The sequence below is a fragment of the Sebastes umbrosus genome, chromosome 14 (assembly GCF_015220745.1).
Source record: "Sebastes umbrosus isolate fSebUmb1 chromosome 14, fSebUmb1.pri, whole genome shotgun sequence".
NCBI lineage: Eukaryota > Metazoa > Chordata > Actinopteri > Perciformes > Sebastidae > Sebastes > Sebastes umbrosus.
The window spans coordinates 7,405,790-7,424,399 of NC_051282.1; the positions used below are offsets into that span (position 1 = coordinate 7,405,790).

An 18,610-nucleotide genomic window follows, 5' to 3' on the forward strand; every position below is an offset into this window, starting at 1 on the left:
GCAAGTTTGCACTCCGCTAACGTTAGCGCTGAGTGTAGCTCAAACTTTGATATCTGCTACACCCAGCTTTGTGTCGCAACTCAAAACCGGTCACTTGAAATAGCTTATTGTGAAATCTGAGTGAACCTTTACTAGTGTTAGCTTCTTTAGCTCGTGTGCTATCAATCACATGAGTTCAGTGAAACGCAGTGATTTGTTCTTTTTCCCTTTTTTGTTTGTCTTCTTTTTTTTTAAGGAGCGGCTTAATTATGTGTATTTCCTCTACTAGATGCACACTACTTCGATAAGAGAGGATGTGCTGAATTAGATCACACTATTTGTGAGTCATCAAGGCACAAACTTGACGTAATACTTGTTGAGATTTCTAGGGGAGATTCTTCACGGTGTGTTTACTCGCAACGTTTCCAATCCGCCAACCCAGCTGGTAGGTAGGCATACACTCTTTTGCTGAAAGACACTAGACAGTGGCAGGGTTTATTTATTTTATTGGGTATATAGTGGGAGATGCTGGTGTTTAGGATGTGAGCTTTGTATTCCTGAGCTGCACTGAGCCCATATAAACGTGGCCTGAGAGAGAGGGGCAGGGCTTTGTCTATTGTCAGGATGATCAGTCAGTCACAGTGGGTGACAGATGCATCATCACCGTCCTCCTCCTCCTCCCTTCCCCTGACTTGGCTTTGTCTCCCAGCCGGTCAGTGTGGACAAAAGGCGGGGTGACATGCTCGATCAGAAGGTGGCTTCTTCTTCTCAGTCTTTTCCCCACTGCTCATCACAGCTCATATCTTGTTGTGCAGGCATTTCTCGCAAAACCACAAATTTGAACTTCATGGTGCAGCTATAGGAAAAATCAGATGGTCACCAAAGTCATTAGGATTTATTGTCTGGTAACCATGAATGTCTGCATCTAATTTGGTGCCAATCTATCTAGTAGAAGTTGAGATATTTTACACAATAAGTAGTAAAACCTGCTTGAATTACAGCACTACAGGAAATGTCATAGCGATTCATCCGCTGGGCGCCATGAATATATTTACAAAATGTCATGGTAATCCATCTAATAGTTGTCGATAGGGATGTCAAGATACCAGAAATTTAGTAGTCGATACCAATACCAGTGACATTTCTCGATTCTTCATACCAATTTGATACCACGGTAAAAAACAAAAGTAAAACAATAAATCCCATGTACTTCAGCATCCACTCCTTTATTACCGTTTGCATACTAGTTTTTGTTATGAAGGTCATAATTCTCTCTCTATTATCTATTTTATATTGCTATGAAAACAAACGTGTGGACAAACAACTGGATTAATTCAAGTTTCTCACTAAAAACTACATTTTACACATCATAGCGTTACAATTTAGTCACTTTTGGAACACGTTTGATTTTCTTTGGGGTTGGACTTGATATGATTATTAGTTTGGCTTGAAAAAAACTTAATCCTCGAGTAGCTGAGTGGCTGAGGATTAGTTACTGCTATTTAGGTTGCTCAAATGGAGCTCTGAAGAAGTAAATGGATGGTGAATGAACTTGGCTGAATAACAAAGATATTGTCACGCTCAGGCACCCGGTTGTGCAAGCCTTCTATCTCCAGATCAGCTTTACTCTTGTTGTGTGGGCCTGGCAAGGTAGACCTGTTCTCAACCCTTAATGCTAATCACAGTTTACCCAGGTTTTGCCAAGACACACCCAGACACTGGCGCATGCGTACGCAGAAAAGGTTTGGCTTCATGGGTTCTTGCGTCGGATAGTACAATCACATTTTTTCTGTCCCCTCAGTCTTTTGATATTGAGTATTTAGCGACACAGACCCTGATATGAATAGTTTTTGACATTGTCATATAATCATACTGTTTATGTGCTCTGCAGTTCATGTGTAGGTCATTCATTCACCACGCTGTGAGGTTCCATTGCTTTAACTGAGTACGATCAGGCATTTTTCAGAGCTGACATACTGGTACCACAAACAGAACTGGAAAGTGATCAAACTTTATGTTGTTGATGCCATCAAATATTCAGTGATCAGCTCAATAACGATCCTCCAGATTGGGTCTTGATGTCCCCCGTTGAAAATGCATCTGCCAAAGGACTTGATTTATAGTTCAGCAAATGATTTCACCTGTTGATAAGCACCACCACAACATTAGATAGACAGTCTGTTCCATGATGCATTGATTATATACTCGAAATAAGACTCTTTTATTCACGTTCTGATAGACTATTGCTGCTATAAGGTTTGCACAGGAAATGCCTTTGCTAGATCATCATTCATGTACAGCAACATTTTCCACAGACATATAGCAATGATTGCCCATAAGCTTTTTTCTGCAGCTACTTTTTATATTCCTTTTCTAAAATGTAAACATCACAATCGATAGCAATTATTTTTTGTCACGGTTAAAAGCCATTCCAAGTAAGGCACGGATCTGATAATAATGTTATCAGTATCTTATTTGGTTAGGGGGATAGGGCTTTATTTGAATTTTCTGACTTTGCATGTAACGGTGTACGCTACTGTATAGTCCTAGTCCACTGTAGAGATAATGTGGTTAATGTTTTGCAATGATGTATATCTACGAGGTAGTTTCTTGTCTCTCACCCTTTCAAAAAAACTCTGGCTGACTTTAGACTGAGCCCAACTTTTTTGCGTAGTTGCAGCCGAGGCACTGTCAGTTTTCTGCTGATGCTACAGTTGTGTCCATCTCTAAGTTTTGATAGTCAGGCATTTCTACATGAACTTGACAGCTCGGTGGCAGAAGAGACAGCCAAATGTGTCAAAGTCATCATGACTAATATGAGGAAATAAAAAAATGTAATTAGGGGTAGAGGATGTAGAGAGAATCCATAATGTGAAATGAAATCCAATGTAAATCCACTTTTGCCACTAAACAGGCAGTCTGTATTGCAAAATATCGACCAGTATATCCAATCCAGGAGCAGGACCGCCTAATGAATTATAAAGAGTATTATTTTACATGAGTAGATGCTAGTAGCAGTTACCTCATTTTCTTAATTTCTGCTCAAATTTCTTCAACCTCGATGTGTGTTAGTGAGATACAGACGCACAGACAGAGAGAGAGAGGAAGAGGAGACCCTAAGGCAGGATCTGAAATTAGCACCCGCCACCCTCCAAATGCGGGTAAATTGTTGGCAGTGGTCGGTCAAATTGTCAGGCCCTCCGCCACTTTGGCAGGCAGGGAAAACGCTAGTGAGGGGAACAGAGAATCGGTTCCGATTGCGAACCGGTTCCTAGTTGTCCGATTCCTTGGCATCTCATGCCTCCGTGACAGTCAGTTCCTTTGTATTGATGCTTTCCGACAGATACGCATGCACAATGTCACAACGGCATGCGCACGCTGTATCATGTTTCGGAGCCATGGCGGAGAGAGAAAAAGCGCTCAAAAGCACAGCGTTAATGCTACTAAACTTGAGGGGAGGCACCCTATTTTTTTCCCAGATAATGCAACAATGTGAACAACAAATCCATGTTGAAATCAACAGGAGGAGAGTTAGTAACGTTACCTGTTGGCAGCCGGTGGGCAGCACAGTCCTGCTTGGTTAAATAACGGAGCTACTAACGTTAACGGAGGTTTCAATGAGTTACATTATAGTGTGTTCAAGCTCTCTTCAGTAAAAATGACTATTAGGTGAAGGTAAACTCTAACTTTATCACAATGTGTTCAAATGTAATCTCATAAAATGTAGTTTTTGGTTAAAATCATTAATAAATCCAGTTGTTTGTAGGAGATGTTTTCACAGCAAATATAAAATTCATAATAGAGAGGGAATTATGACCTGTTTAACTCTAAGCAGCTTATAATACATTATTAAAACTACTGACGCCAAGATTTTTTAAAATCAAAGCAAATATTTAAATAGAAATGTATAATTTATTTCCTAATAATTTGAACTGTGTTTTTATGCAAATAACCGCTATAGATGACAATAACAGTACAATACAGTAATTCTAACAATTTACCATGCATATAATGTTTTTTTGTGTAAAATATATCGAACATTGAATGACATCAGATCTAAAAATGTTATTCTTTCATTTAGCGCATAGATATCAAAAGTTGCAGATAACATTTCTGAGTGGCAGACAAAAAAATACTTGCCTGCCGTAGTTGCAGGCAGTGAAAAAAGTAAACTTCAGACCGTGCTTAAAGGGTGGCCGCAGATGTGCAAGTTCACCTGAAGCTGCAAGAAGTAGACCCCGGACTAAATGATTGTTATGGTTATTTTCATATTCTAGCAACAATGAGGCATAATGGCAATTTGACAAGAATGACAGACTCAGTCATTCAGACATAATGAACCTGCATTGACACATGAATATGTATTTCTACACACACAGTCTTGTGTGCGGTCTCTTGTGGGCCTCGGGGCTCGAGTGATCCAAGCACAGAAGGGCTGAAGGAAGGCGGGCCAGCGGTGTCTTGTGGTGGGGGTTGTTCCGGGGTGTGAAGGAGGTTTTTTGGGGGGGCTGGGATGGACAAGACAGACTCTCCTCTCTTCCCCCTGTCTGCCATGGGTGAATAGGTGATTATAGCAGCAGATGTGTCATTAGGTCTGAGCTGTATTCATGCGGATGCAGGGTGAGGAGGGAACGTTTGGGGGGCACAGGAATCACATTTCACTGGCGTTTAGTAAATTTAGGGGATGTGCCAAGTGGTTTTCTTACCCCCCCAACACATACACTCACACTCCTCGTTTCCTCACCCTCTCGTCCCCCCACCCCCAGCTGTCTTTCCATGGCATTGCTAGACAGGAAGCTCCCTAAAACAAATGCATACACATACGTACGTAACCCCTTGCTACTTTCTTTTTAAATTGAAAATTTCCAACTGTTGCATTTCACACAGAGTCTGCAGAGACTGCTAATCACTTTTAACAGTCTTGCTCTGTTCAGGTTGTGGGGCATGTCGGTGCACGCTCGGTAGAGGGATCAGATTACTGAATAGGATAAGTCATCATGGGTCTCCCTAGATCGTAGTCAGAGAAATAGTGGGCACGAAAAGATCTCAGAAGACCCAAGCTGCTATTTATTACAGAGAGAGCAATTATTTAAATAAGATTAGGTAAGTTTGCAGTTGATGTGAATGTGGTGCATGACAGAAGTGGGGGATAAGAGTGTGTGTACGCTCAAGAAATGTTCTCTGGATATATTAAAAGTCCAGTCTACGTACTAATCTGGCTGAATGATCATGCCAAGGAGATCCTGCTGTGGCGAGTTTGCATCTGAGCTCAGACCGTATTACAATATCGTGTTTCATTGGAATCGACTTTTCTCTGCAAGCAGCTCATATCACATAAACATAAGGACACTACATGGTAAAACAGAAGGCGCATAATCGGTAAATGTTACATACTAAAGTGACGCTTAAGGGTTTGCATATGGAAATTAGATGTGTAGGTTCCACAGCTGTGAGTTTCCACACACTTTCCATGGTTGTGTGTGTCAGGAAGTGATTAGTAGCAGGGCTGCTGATTTGTTAGAAACAGGACAGAGTCAGTCATCAGTCACTCCTGTAGTCATCATCAGACTGGAAATGCTTTATCTCCCCTGCCACCCACCAAAGGGTGGAAACACATTTTTACTCACTCATTGTTCTGGCGTCTCTCCTAGCAATATACTGAAAGTTAATACTGTGGTGATGGTGAAAGAGCATAGATAAAGGCTGATTAAGATAGAAATGGTTTGAGAATGATGCTCTAAAATTAAATTAGCAAATCTTTGAATCTAGCTCTGTTAAAATTAGCTATTGCTTTTGTGCTACTTTGGTACTTAACATATCTCTGAGGGAAGAGATGCAAAATTTGCAAACTGCATTTACAAAATTTGCTTCACATTTAGGGAAATAAATGCATTAAGGACACCTGCAGACACACTGTGTCTTTCACATGTGAAATAAAACGGCGTTTGCCGACCATTTTCACACCACTCTCACTCATCACTTAGCTTCATCCCAGATGGCCATGCTGTTGTGAAAATATTCGTGTATTGCAATGATCAGATGAAGATGGAAAAATGAGAAGAGGATTCTGTATATGCCCTCGTTGGTTCAGATAGAACAACTTCCGTTTCTCTTCTCGTGCACGGATTTGCTTAAGCTGAACAGCCAATCAGAGTGATTTCTCTCACCGACGGGCTCCGCTGCCGTTTCAACATGCTGAATCGGCCAAAAGGCCTCCAACATGGGTAGACTAGTGCCGACGTTGCGGGACACTCCGCAAAATCGGTAGCCAATCGATCGGAGCATTCTTGAATTTATGGCATTTATTCACAAAGCAGACAACAACAAAACATTCTTTGAAGCTAGATATTATTGATTTTTCTCAGTAATTAGAGAAAAGCATCACGTAAACTATCTAGGTAGAATATTGTAGACATTTAAATAACAGTGAAACACTGACTAGGATGTTATTATCGTGTGATACACTAGTTGTATCTTCTTAATCTACTTCCCACTAATCTTGTGTTTGCTTTTAATGTCTTGCGTTTTCTGCTTCTCCAAGCCCACCCAATGAGCAACATTACCACCACACAGATTGTCCTGAAATTATGAATTTCCAACACACTGTCTTGTAATTTACAATTGAGTCGGGTTACTGTAAACTCAAGTGAGATTACAGAAGTGAGAACACAATTCTTGGTCACACCACCCTGACCCCGCATAATAATAAGAAGAAGGAGGAGGAGGCAGGCTCTCTGTGAGTGCAAATTGCCTATCTATGCGTGAAAGTAGGAAACAAATTTGTTTTGTCTCATTTCAAAAAGGAAGGCACTACAGCTGCTCTTATCAATACAAATTATCTTCACAGTCTTATTGTTTAGGTGTGGAAATTGGGATTACAATGACACATTTTAAGAAAGAAACTCTGATTAGACCCATGACTTTACCAGATGTTTTTGCAGTATGTGTTTTAATTTAAATCTCAAATATTACAGACATCTGTTTTCTTCAGTGTGTCTTTAATGAAAGGTAGGTTGAATATTGTGTGCTTTAAATCTGAAGGAGAATTTGATTAGTTGGGATTGTTGGCATACAATGTGAAGTTTTAGTTTGAGAGAGAGAGAGACATGAAGTTAGTGCCAAAACAAATACTAAACAGTTGGTATGCTCAGGTGTGGGCAGTCACTCAGAAACGGATAACAACAAGGAAGTGTTGTGATGTTTGCCCTTTTAGTTTGGCTGTACATTTCCATGTTCTCATTCTGTTAGCTTTCCTAAATGTTTTTGTTTTCTTCTCTTCCTTCCACTAACCTGTTGTGTGTCTGTCTGTCCCAGGTGATGGCGTGGTCATGTGTGCAGCCAGCACTGTGTGTGTGGAGATGGTTTTAACAGACGCTGTTCTGGAGGACTCAGGAACACTGCACTGGCCTGGAGAAGCCTCATAAACAAACACAAACGTACACAACACACACACACATACATCTGTACACAAGAAGATTTACACACGCATCACGCCACCGCCGTGCCTTGAGAAAGGACACAGGCGCATGGACACATAACGCAAGCTTCACCTGAAGCACGCACACTCACATTTACACCCTCTGTGTGTGTTAGCCTCTTTACCAGAACATTACTGGATTCCTAGCACCTCTCCTCTGTGAGAGTGTACATTTTATTTCCTTCCCCCGTCTGTCCCATCTCCACCGCCGCCATGCCGAGCTCCACCATCCGTCGGCAGATGAAGAACATGGTGAACAACTACTCTGACGCCGAGAAGAAAGTCAGAGAGGCCACCTCCAACGACCCCTGGGGCCCGTCGTCTTCGCTCATGTCCGAGATCGCCGACCTCACCTACAACGTGGTCGCCTTCAGCGAGATCATGAGCATGATCTGGAAACGGCTCAACGACCACGGCAAGAACTGGCGCCACGTCTACAAGGCGCTCACCCTGCTCGACTACCTGATCAAGACGGGCTCGGAGCGAGTGGCGCTGCAGTGCAAAGAGAACATCTTTGCCATCCAGACTCTGAAGGACTTCCAGTACATCGACAGAGACGGCAAAGACCAGGGCATCAACGTCAGGGAGAAGAGCAAGCAGCTAGTGGTCCTACTGAAAGACGAGGAACGCCTCAAAGGAGAGAGGTAAGAGCAGCTTCATGAATCAAATTTTGGAACAGATACACAGTCGAAAATCTTTGGGGTCAACTTATGCATGTAATTCAGAATTTACCAAAGCCGAGTTTCCACCAAGAAGTTCTGGGTAATTTTAGTTCCGGGACTATTTTTCAAGGAACTGAAAGGTTGCTTCAGCCCACTCTTATCTGCGTTTCCACCGCTAAAGACCTGCAAAGATTAGTCAAATTAGTCCGCGGACAAAATATGAAAAGCAACATTAAAATGGATGAGGGCTGCTGGTGGTCACAGCAGTAAACACACTCTGCAGCCTGCAGTTCAGTGTGTCCGCCCGTTTCAAACCTAGTATTTACTGTCAGAGGGTGTAATGAATGAAATGCAGTGGAGGAAAAGAGTAGTCTGTCTCCACAGTAAATCATCTGTTGAGTGTTTGATGGTTATTTATTTATGCTTTAGAATGTAACCGCCATGAAACAATCAGAAAATAACTTAAAGAGAAATATGCTCTCCCCTTGTCCTAAAATGGTCCTAAATCAGTACTAGAATATTTCCTTCTTTCTTTTATGAATGAAGCGGCACACAAATTGATTCAGCGGCGCTGTGTGTGTGTGTTTCACCATTCAACTACGGTCATCCCTGCAAACTCTCCCCTGAAAGTTTCTATACTTTAGGAAAGTACTACTCCCTGACCAGGGCTGATTTTGGGCAGTAAAATGTCCTCAGGAAATGTCCCCGGAACTTAATTTAGGGGGGCTCAAGCCATACCTGATTCAGCAGGGTGAGCTGCTCTCCACTCTGGTGCTGAAAGTTAGCGAGGTTGACGAAACCACTCCCGAACAACACCAGACCCTGGCACTGCTCCTCTATTAAACAACGACTGGTGCTTTCAGTGCCTCCAATTTTATTACAGGTGACTGATAAGCTTTAATACAAAGAGTCTCTTTAGTATTTCGGGACTCTGCTCATTATGTTTCCACACCTGTTGGTTCTAAACAAAGATGGATCCATAGGGGCGTCATGCTACTCCATATCTCTTCTTCTGTTTTGTAATTTACAGTGGATCTTTATTACTAGTAAGAAGTGCAAAGTTACCACACATGAAAGATGGCTACAGAGTTGATTAGGGGTGTAACCATTCATCTACTACTTCGATGTATCGATTTATATTCCTACGATCCAACTACATTGATAGGTACTCGGCAAGTTGTCCTTCACGGGAGACGTAAATTGATATAAAATCAATTTGAAACTCAAAAATCGATTGTATCGATACTAAGGATTTGCACCTTGTATTTAAGGACGACAAACGTTATATGAAAGTGTTTTTTAGCACTTTTATTATTAAAGAAATGTTAGACGTTGCTCCGGTTCACTCTCCAGACATGCGCCACCTCTGCCCTCTGCAGCGCGAGCTCACAGGGCGCTATCAATCCACCCATCGGCTTCACCCACATGTGTTATCCCCGTGCGTTGTTGTTTTTTCCATTCAGAGAAAATTACTTTCCTTTCCCCGTCATGATATCTATGTGCACGCAGCATCAGCCCCACGTATCCATCTGGAGAGCAGACGGTCCGCGAGGCAAGTTATCGTGGGAGTAAAGTAAAAAACAAAACAGAAATTCAACTAACGTTTGTCTAACATAGTTTTAAAATGTTTTTCCAAATGTTTTCATGTATGAAAAGACCCCAAATGAACACTGCAGGTGGGCTACTTGATTACTATAAGCAGACTATTTAACAGCGTTTGTATAGGAATGATTAGTGTCCCAAGCTGTTTGAGCACTATCAGCTGTTTGATCTCTGTATTATTGATCTACTGTTTATATTGAAAATGAGGACAGAAGCAGCAGGTTAAACCACTGTTCATCTAACTTGAATAGAAGTTGGTTTATTATATTTTTTTGTTAAATATTAAACTGCCTTGAATCTTGAGAACTGAATCAGCAGGTCCTGCAGTTGCACTTTTTATTATTTTCAAATCAAAGCTGTATGTATTTGCCATTAATCATTGTTTACTTGTTTATATCCAGAATTAATTTATCCATGATTCCCCTTACAAGAAAAACTTTGAGGAATCCTGACCTGCACTGTCCAGTATCAGATATTTATTTCACAGTCACACTGATTGAATTTTTGGCAAATCGTATCGTATCGTTGTAAAAACGTATCGTTACACCCCTAGAGTTGATGTCTTTCCCAGCTTAACAGTCTTAAGTAAACACCACTCTGTACATGAGTTGTCTGCTTCGGTGATTCTCTGTGGTTGTACTTGAAAATATCGCTGAATAACTGAATTCATGAAGTGATTAAGATGACACCTGCGCTGGTCTCCTACTTTCATGTCATTTGTTTTTTTTATTTGTTCATCCATCTGTCTTTTTCTGATCTGATTTTGACAACATTTAGGGCATTGCATCATTTCCCAGAATCATACTAGTTGGACCAAGGGGGTGCTTCATCATTTGTTTGGCAGCGTGTTTAATTCTAATTAATGATTTTGCCGTTGCATTTTCAAATTGGAAAACATTTAAACCCGTGATTCATAGGGTGGTTTTGGCAATACAGTAGACTTCATCTCATTATTTATTTAATAATAATAATGATTATAAGAATCTTGACTTGAGTCAAGATGACTGATCATATGTTTTTTTTTTTTTGTCCTACTAGGTCTCAGGCTCTGAAGACCAAAGAGCGTATGGCCCAGGTGTCCACAGGGAGCAGTCAGATGGGTTTTGGTCGAGGCTCGTCTCAGCCCAACCTCTCCACTTCCTACAGCGAAGAGTACAATAGGTCAGAGGGCTCACCTGCCTCCTACCACGGCTGTGAGTATTAGCTTATAGTTGTCACATAGGCTGTACACCCACCCACCCACACACACACACACACACACACACACACACACACACACACAGGGCTCATTCCATATGTTTAATACAGAATATTCCATTAAACTGTATTGTGTAACTTTGGCCTACATCCTGAAACCTGCCCCTCCCCCTGTTCTGTCTCTGGCTTGCAGTCCTGCAGTAGGGCCACATTCCTCAGCACACACACAGACACACAGACACACAGACACACAGACACACAGACACACAGACATAGACAGAAGAGGAAGCAGAGTTCACCCCCTCCAGCTTCTATCATCCACATGACAGAGGAATCTGCTTCTCTTTTCAATGATATGCTCACTCCTCCAGAGACACAGTGAGGGAGAGATATAGAAACACACAGCGACAGCAACAAGAGAGGCATGGATAGATGAAGAGATACATGACGGAAAGAAATAAGTGAATGGAAACCAGACTTGGATAACCTTCGATTAGAAAAAAAGAAAGAAATGTCTGTTTCTTATTAATGAAGTGTGCAGTGACACTTGTTGGGCTTATTCTGTACAGATGCACATTACTACTGCCCTCTGCAACTAGCATGATATATTGATTAGTCTGATATCTTCACCATGTCGAGCTGGGAATAATATCACTTTTATTCCTCTTGAAGTAAACAGTTTAAGGGGTCCTCATACTTTGTGACATATTTGGTGATATGTCTTCATTGCTCTTGTGTTTCTGTGCTTGAATTTCTACTAGTACTCATTAGGTGATGTCACAAGAACCAATACTTTGATACCAAGTCGATGCCAAAATTCTGAAAACGTGGCGGTACTCATTTTTCTACAGTACCGCAGGTACCATAGGTACCATCAGGGCTTGAAACTAACAGAGTCCCATCATCCCGGGGACGGTAGAAAATGTGTTTGAGACGCAGTAAACGGTAATAAAGGAGTGTATGTTGAAGTACATGGAATTTATTGTTTACTATTGTTTTTTACCGAAGCATCGAATTGGTATCGAGAATCGTGGAATTTCACTGGTATTGGTATCGACGACTAACTTTCTGGTGTCCTGACATACCTAATACTAATTTCTTCTAGTTCCAATGAGTCATTCAAACAGAGAATACAAGTTCAAATGGATTGAAAGAAAGATAGAGTGAGAGAGGGGTAGAGCTGAAAAGAAACAGAAATCCCAGTCAGGAAATGGGGTAACGCAGAGAGGGACAGAGGGGAAAAATGGAGAAGTTGAAATGAAAGAGTTAACCTTGGCCTCTTTTCCTTTCATCCTCTGAACCCCAGTCCTTTGTGCACAGCAGGATGGCGGTGTGTGTGTGTGTGTGTGTGTGTGTGTGTGTGTGTGTGTGTGCGCGCCTATTGATGTGTGTTTTTGTCTGTTGCCATGCATGTGGTTTCAGCCCGCGTGGATCATACGTGTTGCATGGAGCGTGCGTTCACCTTTTACTTTGTGGCCCGCATTCCTGCATGTACGTTTATGTTTGAGTGTGTGGCTCAAGAGGCGGAAGCCCCAGCAGCTGAGTCATCAGTTGAGGGAAAACTGAAGGAGAGACTGGCCAATAGGAGGAGTGAGGCTGGGCCGTCGCTGTGGGCGTTTCCAGGGGGGATTTTTGGGATTCCAGTCGAACTTTCCGTGTATTGTTGACCAGGCAGGGTGTGAATAAACAGCCTGGCAAGTGTGACTGTTGGTGTTGACCTAGCATATCCCCCATCAGTCCCAAAAGTATCTGAAAGGGTCTGAAATGTGCTTCATCCAAGGAATTAAAATGTTTCCCACCATGTGATTACATTTAGTTATTTGTAAATTGTATCTACCTTGTTATCTCACACACACACACACACACACACACACACACACACACACACAAACACACACACTTGCGTGTCTATGTGCATTCATTAACGTGCATGTGTGTGAAAGACCCGAAATATAGTCTTAGGCTGTAGTTTCATTGCTTTTAAAGGTCAGCATGAGTTCATCCAAGTTGACTTGAATGATCAGCTGTTCAGTAACTCCAAATCAACACGTTTAATGCGGTTTTGTGTGTGTGCATGTGTGGTCTAATCTGAGTCAAGGCTCCAGGTTATCTCCAAATATTTTCTCTGTTGAACACCAAAGTGTAAATACAGGAGATTTCTCTAGTTTTATTGTCATTCATCGTCTTTGGTTGTCTACCCTCCTCCTGACAGGTGCTCCCCTGCCTCTCACGCTTCCCACAAAGGTTGGGGGGAAAAATGTACAATGTCTTGAAGGAATAATCTAGAAAACGCATTTAAGGAGCTGCCTCACTCACCAGCTTTCAAACAGCCACTTAATTCCCTTATGTAGAGAGACAAGAGACTGGGTGTCTGCAGATGTTGTGGTAGTTAGTGGTCGACACCCTGGGATAAAAATCCTCTGCACCATTATCACCACATAAATCTGCTACAGCTGACACTAGTGCTCATCAGCCCATTTCACTTTCAACGTTCAGAGAATTGAGTCTTAGCTTTGTTTGAAGGGGTTTGTGATCAAGTTTTTGTTTAATTTCAGTTTTGTTATTTGCGTAGTCATTAAACGTAGCACCACAGAAAATGAAGATGACAAGGTAAGAAACAACTGGACACAAACGGTAGTGGCAAACAGTAGAAGAATGACCCTTTTTAAATGCATGTGTCTGCCAGCAGGCAGATCTGTGTCTGTGAGGAATGCCAAGAAATTGTGATTATCCATATATGGTCCATTCCCACAGCGGTGGGCAAGAAACTGGTGTGTTCTAGTTGGCTTTGTTTATTTGTCTTTTCTGACTCGCTACTATCAAGTGTTGTACTGTGTGTTTATTGTGTTGGTAGTGTAGTCTCTCTTTAGGCTTAGTGGTTGAAAATCTGTTGTGTAATCCCTCTTTTGCTTTGCAGTTGATTTTGGAGAGATTTAAAGAGAGCTCAAGGAAAAATATTTCTTTTGCTAGAAGAATATAATGCATCTGTCTAATATGTTAATGGAAGATACTGGTGACTGTATCAGAAAGACATCACTTTGTCTTAGGGCTGGCTGATAAAACCGTCTTGAAAATGTCCACGATAAAATCTTTCACAGTAACAGTTATTTTGGATAGTTATTTTTTACCAGTTGCCTTCTGGTCAGGGCCGGTTGCCGCCGGCTCGGTGGGTGCAAAAAGTCTTTCTCTGGAGCTGAGGGGTTTCTTTGCTGGGTTTTCCTCAGGGCTTGCGCTGGAGGTCTGTATTGTTCGGTGCCCCCGTCAGCCTCTGGCCGCTCTGGCTCACAGCCTTGCCTATCGCTCTTTCCCTTGTGCTTCCATGCGTGGTTTCCCTGAGGCATGCATGCAGCATCCAACAATCCACCCAGGCAGGTTGGTGGCCACCCCTGTGCTATGGGCGCCATCAATATATAAAAAAAACATATCGTGAAAACATGTTTGGCCAAATCATCCAGCTCTGCTTAGTCTGAGCATCAGTGTATAAATTTACCTTCTGCTGCTAAATGGTACACATTTTGTGCCTTGTGCTAAAGATTAAGGCTTCCGTCTCTTTTTTTGGATTGTTGGATGTCTTCCACAAATTCACACATATTACCATATCATTCCAGCATATTTGTCTGGGTTACTTTGCCTCTGTGTAGGCTTTAGTACCACTGTGTTCACTGTCTATTTAAGGCAGACATGTAGCTGCTGATGTCGAGGCCATGACTCAAGTCCCACCAGCTAACCAAACACACCTTTACCCTCCGGTACTTCTGGTCACTTTCCCCTGAGACACACAGCCTGGAGACGGAGCTTGGGAGAAATGGGTTTGAGGAACAAGTGAGGGAGGAGAGGAGACAAGGACTCAGATCTGAGGCTGGAGTAGCAAGACAGAACACTTTAACACTTCTATTAACACATAATACGCTTAATATGTTGTCATTTTACGGGAATGTACCCAAATTATTATTAAGTTGGCAAGCCTTTCAAGGAAGGCCAAGCCTTTTAACTGTGAAAGGAAACGTCAGCGCATTCCTTTTATAAAAAAAATAAATTATTTTTACCATTTCCTCATCATGGAAACATTTGATGTGACAAATTTACTCTGTAATATTTATAGAAAACTGCTGATGTGCAGGCGTATTGATAGGGCAAGGAGGATGTTTGTCAAAGCGTGAAGTTTCAATGTTAATTGTGTCACATAGTGAAACTAACCATCAGTGTTTCCCCAGATCATATCTGTGTCACTGTTGTTGTTTTGTCTCTCGAACGAACGCCTTTCACGTATCTTTCTGTAACCGTTTGCATTCAGAGAAGCTATCAAAATGATGTAACATCACACAAAAGATCATCATGGTGCGATGAGTATTGAGTGAGTACGTTGTTTTGGGAGTGTCCACATCAGCAGCAGGGCATGTCATGACACGGTCTTGGTTGTTCGGAGCAGCAGAGACGGAGAGCAAAAGATTAGGCAGGCAGAAGGAGAGAGAGAGAGACACTGCACATTATTTAAGTAGGAGAACAAGAACAACATTTAAGTTTGAGAGGAATCATCTGGCCAAAAATCCCATCAGAACGTTAAGATTTAATTTGCAACACCACATTTTGTTCAACACACACTGTTATGAATGGATAAAACAGCTTTGTATGTGTAGAATTGCATAGAAAATCCTAAAATAAGCCCAAGAAAACACAGGTTAGGTGTACAAACACCCACAGCATTCACACACACAAACAAACCTACTCTAAACTGGAGAAATGATGACACTGAAATTATGACATTATATGGAGAGAAAAGTCAAGAATTGCGATTGGTGATGTCACTGTGGCTCGCCATCACCTCCCACGCCATGGTTCCCACGGAAACAGCAAAGTGACTGTTTCCAAACTCAAAGACACATGGTCACACTTTGAACTAAAGAATACACTCCAGGCCACCTTTACTGAACCTCACCTATTGGCATTTGAACTTCTTTCTCCTGGCCTGGTTCTCTCTCTCTGTGTGTGTGTGTGTGTTTGTGTTTGTGTGTGGGGTGTGTGTTGTCACGTGCAGTGTCTGTGTGTTTTTTGGGATGCCACATGGCCTGATCTAATCCAATAAGCTGAATGGAGCCGTCGTCCCTTACAGGCTCACTGAAGGCTGAACATAGAGTTTCCACAGTCAGTTTTCAGTCCAGTTATAGCATATACAGTATATGTGATGGAGTCCCGTGTGGCGGTGATGTTAACATGCGTTCTGGATGTGTCTGTTTTAGCCACGTCTCCCAACGCGGGTTCAGAACTGGAGCAGGCCAGACCTCAAACCAGCGGCGAGGAGGAGCTCCAGTTTCAACTGGCTCTGGCCATGAGCAGAGAGGCTGCGGAGCAGGTACATACACAGAAACACATGCTAACATGGCAGAGTATGAACCCAATGCTTGTCATTATCTTTTCTTACTGTGTGGCTCTGTTTGACATTTGCAGATAGTTTACATTACATCTGTGGAAACAAGCTTTTTATTTTAAGAATTCAAATTGCACATGTGCTGCTTATGCTAACTATGCTCTGGGTGTGTATGTGTTTAGGAGGATCGCATACGCCGAGGGGATGACCTGAGACTACAGATGGCCTTGGAGGAGAGTAAGAAAGGAGGTCCAGAATCAGCAAAACTGGCCAAGAAGAAGAGAGAGGTAAAATACACACAAACATGGAGACTAGAGTGACTCAGTTATTCTGAGACCATGACCTTGATCATGAAACAGTCTCGTCTCTCTCCATCATCTTTTTCTGTCCGATACCGTCTGCTGCTTCATGAGCAGTAATGAAACCACTAACAGGCAGCAGACTACCTAGTTTACTCATCATTATTCTGCCTGAATAGCTGGCTGGCTGGAGTTTGAGGTTCACTCGGAGCTAAAGTGAAGAAGCACGGCTTATCTCCGCTTGTAACGACATGACCACCGTTAGTATGTTTGATTAGGATACTGGCTGACCTTCCTAACGTTTATCCTCCTTATCTATTCCCTCTCTATCTAAACTCATCCCATTCTTCTTTTTTCCTCTTTGGTCTGTATTCTTTGTTTATTCTTCCTGTCTCCTGTCTCTTGGTCACTTTCTCTGTCTCTTTCTAGCCACAGTCATCTTTGTTGGATCTGATGGTTGTCCCTGAGCCTGGTGCCTCCGCTGACCCCTGGGGCGCCGGGGCCGTAGCCGGAGCCGTGGCTGGGGCAGCTGCTGCATCAGAAGACCCCTGGCAGTCTTATGGTATGTACACAAAACACCGGAAATTTAGTAGTTAATACCATAACCAGTGAAATCCCTAATTCTATTCCATTGTAAAAAAACCAAAACCAATACAATAAAGTAGTGCTGTTAAGTTAACGCGATAATAACACATTAATGTGAATTTGTTTTTATGCCACTTTAACGCAATCAATCTTTTAGAGGTTGTAGCGGGCTCAGTTTTAAAGCCAGAGTGAAGAGCCTGCTATCATATGAAACTAGAAAAACCTCAGGAATCCGCAAAGGAGGCTAAATAATGCTCCAAACTTCTGCTCAATTTTGGCGAGAAGAAACTGGCATGGCCATTTTCAAAGGGGTCCCTTGACCTCTGACCTCAAGATATGTGAATGAAAATGGGTTCTATGGGTACCCACGAGTCTCCCCTTTACAAACATGCCCACTTTATGATAATCACATGCAGTTTGGGGCAAGTTGTTGCCTGTTTGGCTTGAGTTTGCCATGTTATGATTTGAGCATATTGTTTTATGCTAAATGCAATACCTGTGAGGGGTTCTGGACAATAATTGTCATTGTTTTGTGTAGTTAATTGATTTCCGAAAATAAATATATACATACACTTGCATAAAGCAAGCTTATTCGTCCACTCCCATGTTGATAAGAGTATTAAATACTTGATAAATCTCCCTTTAAGGTACATTTTGAACAGATACATTTTTTGTATTAATTTGCGATTAATAGTGATTCACTATGGACAATCATGCGATTAAATATTTTAATTGATTGACAGCCCTATTAGGAAGTTAAACAGGTCATAATTCCCTCTCTAATATCTATTTTATATTGCTGTGAAAACATCTCCTTCAAACAACTGGATTCATTCAGGTTTCTCACCAAAAACTACATTTTTACAAGATTACATTTGAACACATCAAGATAACGTTATAATTTACCTTCGCCTGATACTTCTTTTTACCGACTACAGCCTGAACGCGTCAAAAATAAAACTCAATTCAACCTCCATTAACGTTAGCTGTTATCTCCGCAGGACTGTGCTGCCCACCGGCTGCCAACAGCTAACGCTAACTAGCTCTCCTCCTCCTGATTTCAACACAGATTTGTTGTTCACAATGTAGCATTATCTGGGAAAAAATAGGGTGCGTCCCCTGGATGTGTCGATAGTGAGTTTACTGTGTCCTTTCGGATTTTAGACGTCGTCAGTCACGAGCCCTGCAGTACTGTAGGAAAACAAGTACCGTGACATTTTCAGAATTTTGGCATCGACTTCGTGACATCCCTAATACACACTTGCCACTGAAAATGGTCACATCAGATGATATCTACACACGGACTGTCGTCGTTAAGAAGTATTTGTGTATAGAGTCAGTTTTTTCTGTGTGTGTCGTCTCTGCTCTCCACCTGCAGCTCGTAGGACTGTGACTCTTTGTTAAATAGGAATGCTGCTCCACTGGCTCGGCAGCATTACTGCAC

At 42.0% G+C, this 18,610-nt stretch overlaps 1 protein-coding gene across 6 annotated transcripts in view; it reads left to right on the forward strand.

The window, feature by feature from the left end:
- The window catches only part of epn2 (epsin 2), a 44,238-nt gene that overhangs the window by 808 nt on the left and 24,820 nt on the right, over positions 1–18,610 (forward strand). For all 6 annotated transcript variants that reach the window (XR_005209915.1, XR_005209916.1, XM_037792361.1 and 3 more), the window contains exons 2-6: positions 7,294–8,100; positions 10,759–10,913; positions 16,155–16,267; positions 16,465–16,569; positions 17,011–17,143. Coding sequence is in view for 4 of the 6 variants with exons in the window: in XM_037792361.1 (XP_037648289.1) it covers positions 7,670–8,100; positions 10,759–10,913; positions 16,155–16,267; positions 16,465–16,569; positions 17,011–17,143 (937 nt within the window). In the remaining 2 variants the exon portion in view is untranslated. The remainder of the gene's footprint in view (positions 1–7,293; positions 8,101–10,758; positions 10,914–16,154; positions 16,268–16,464; positions 16,570–17,010; positions 17,144–18,610) is intronic.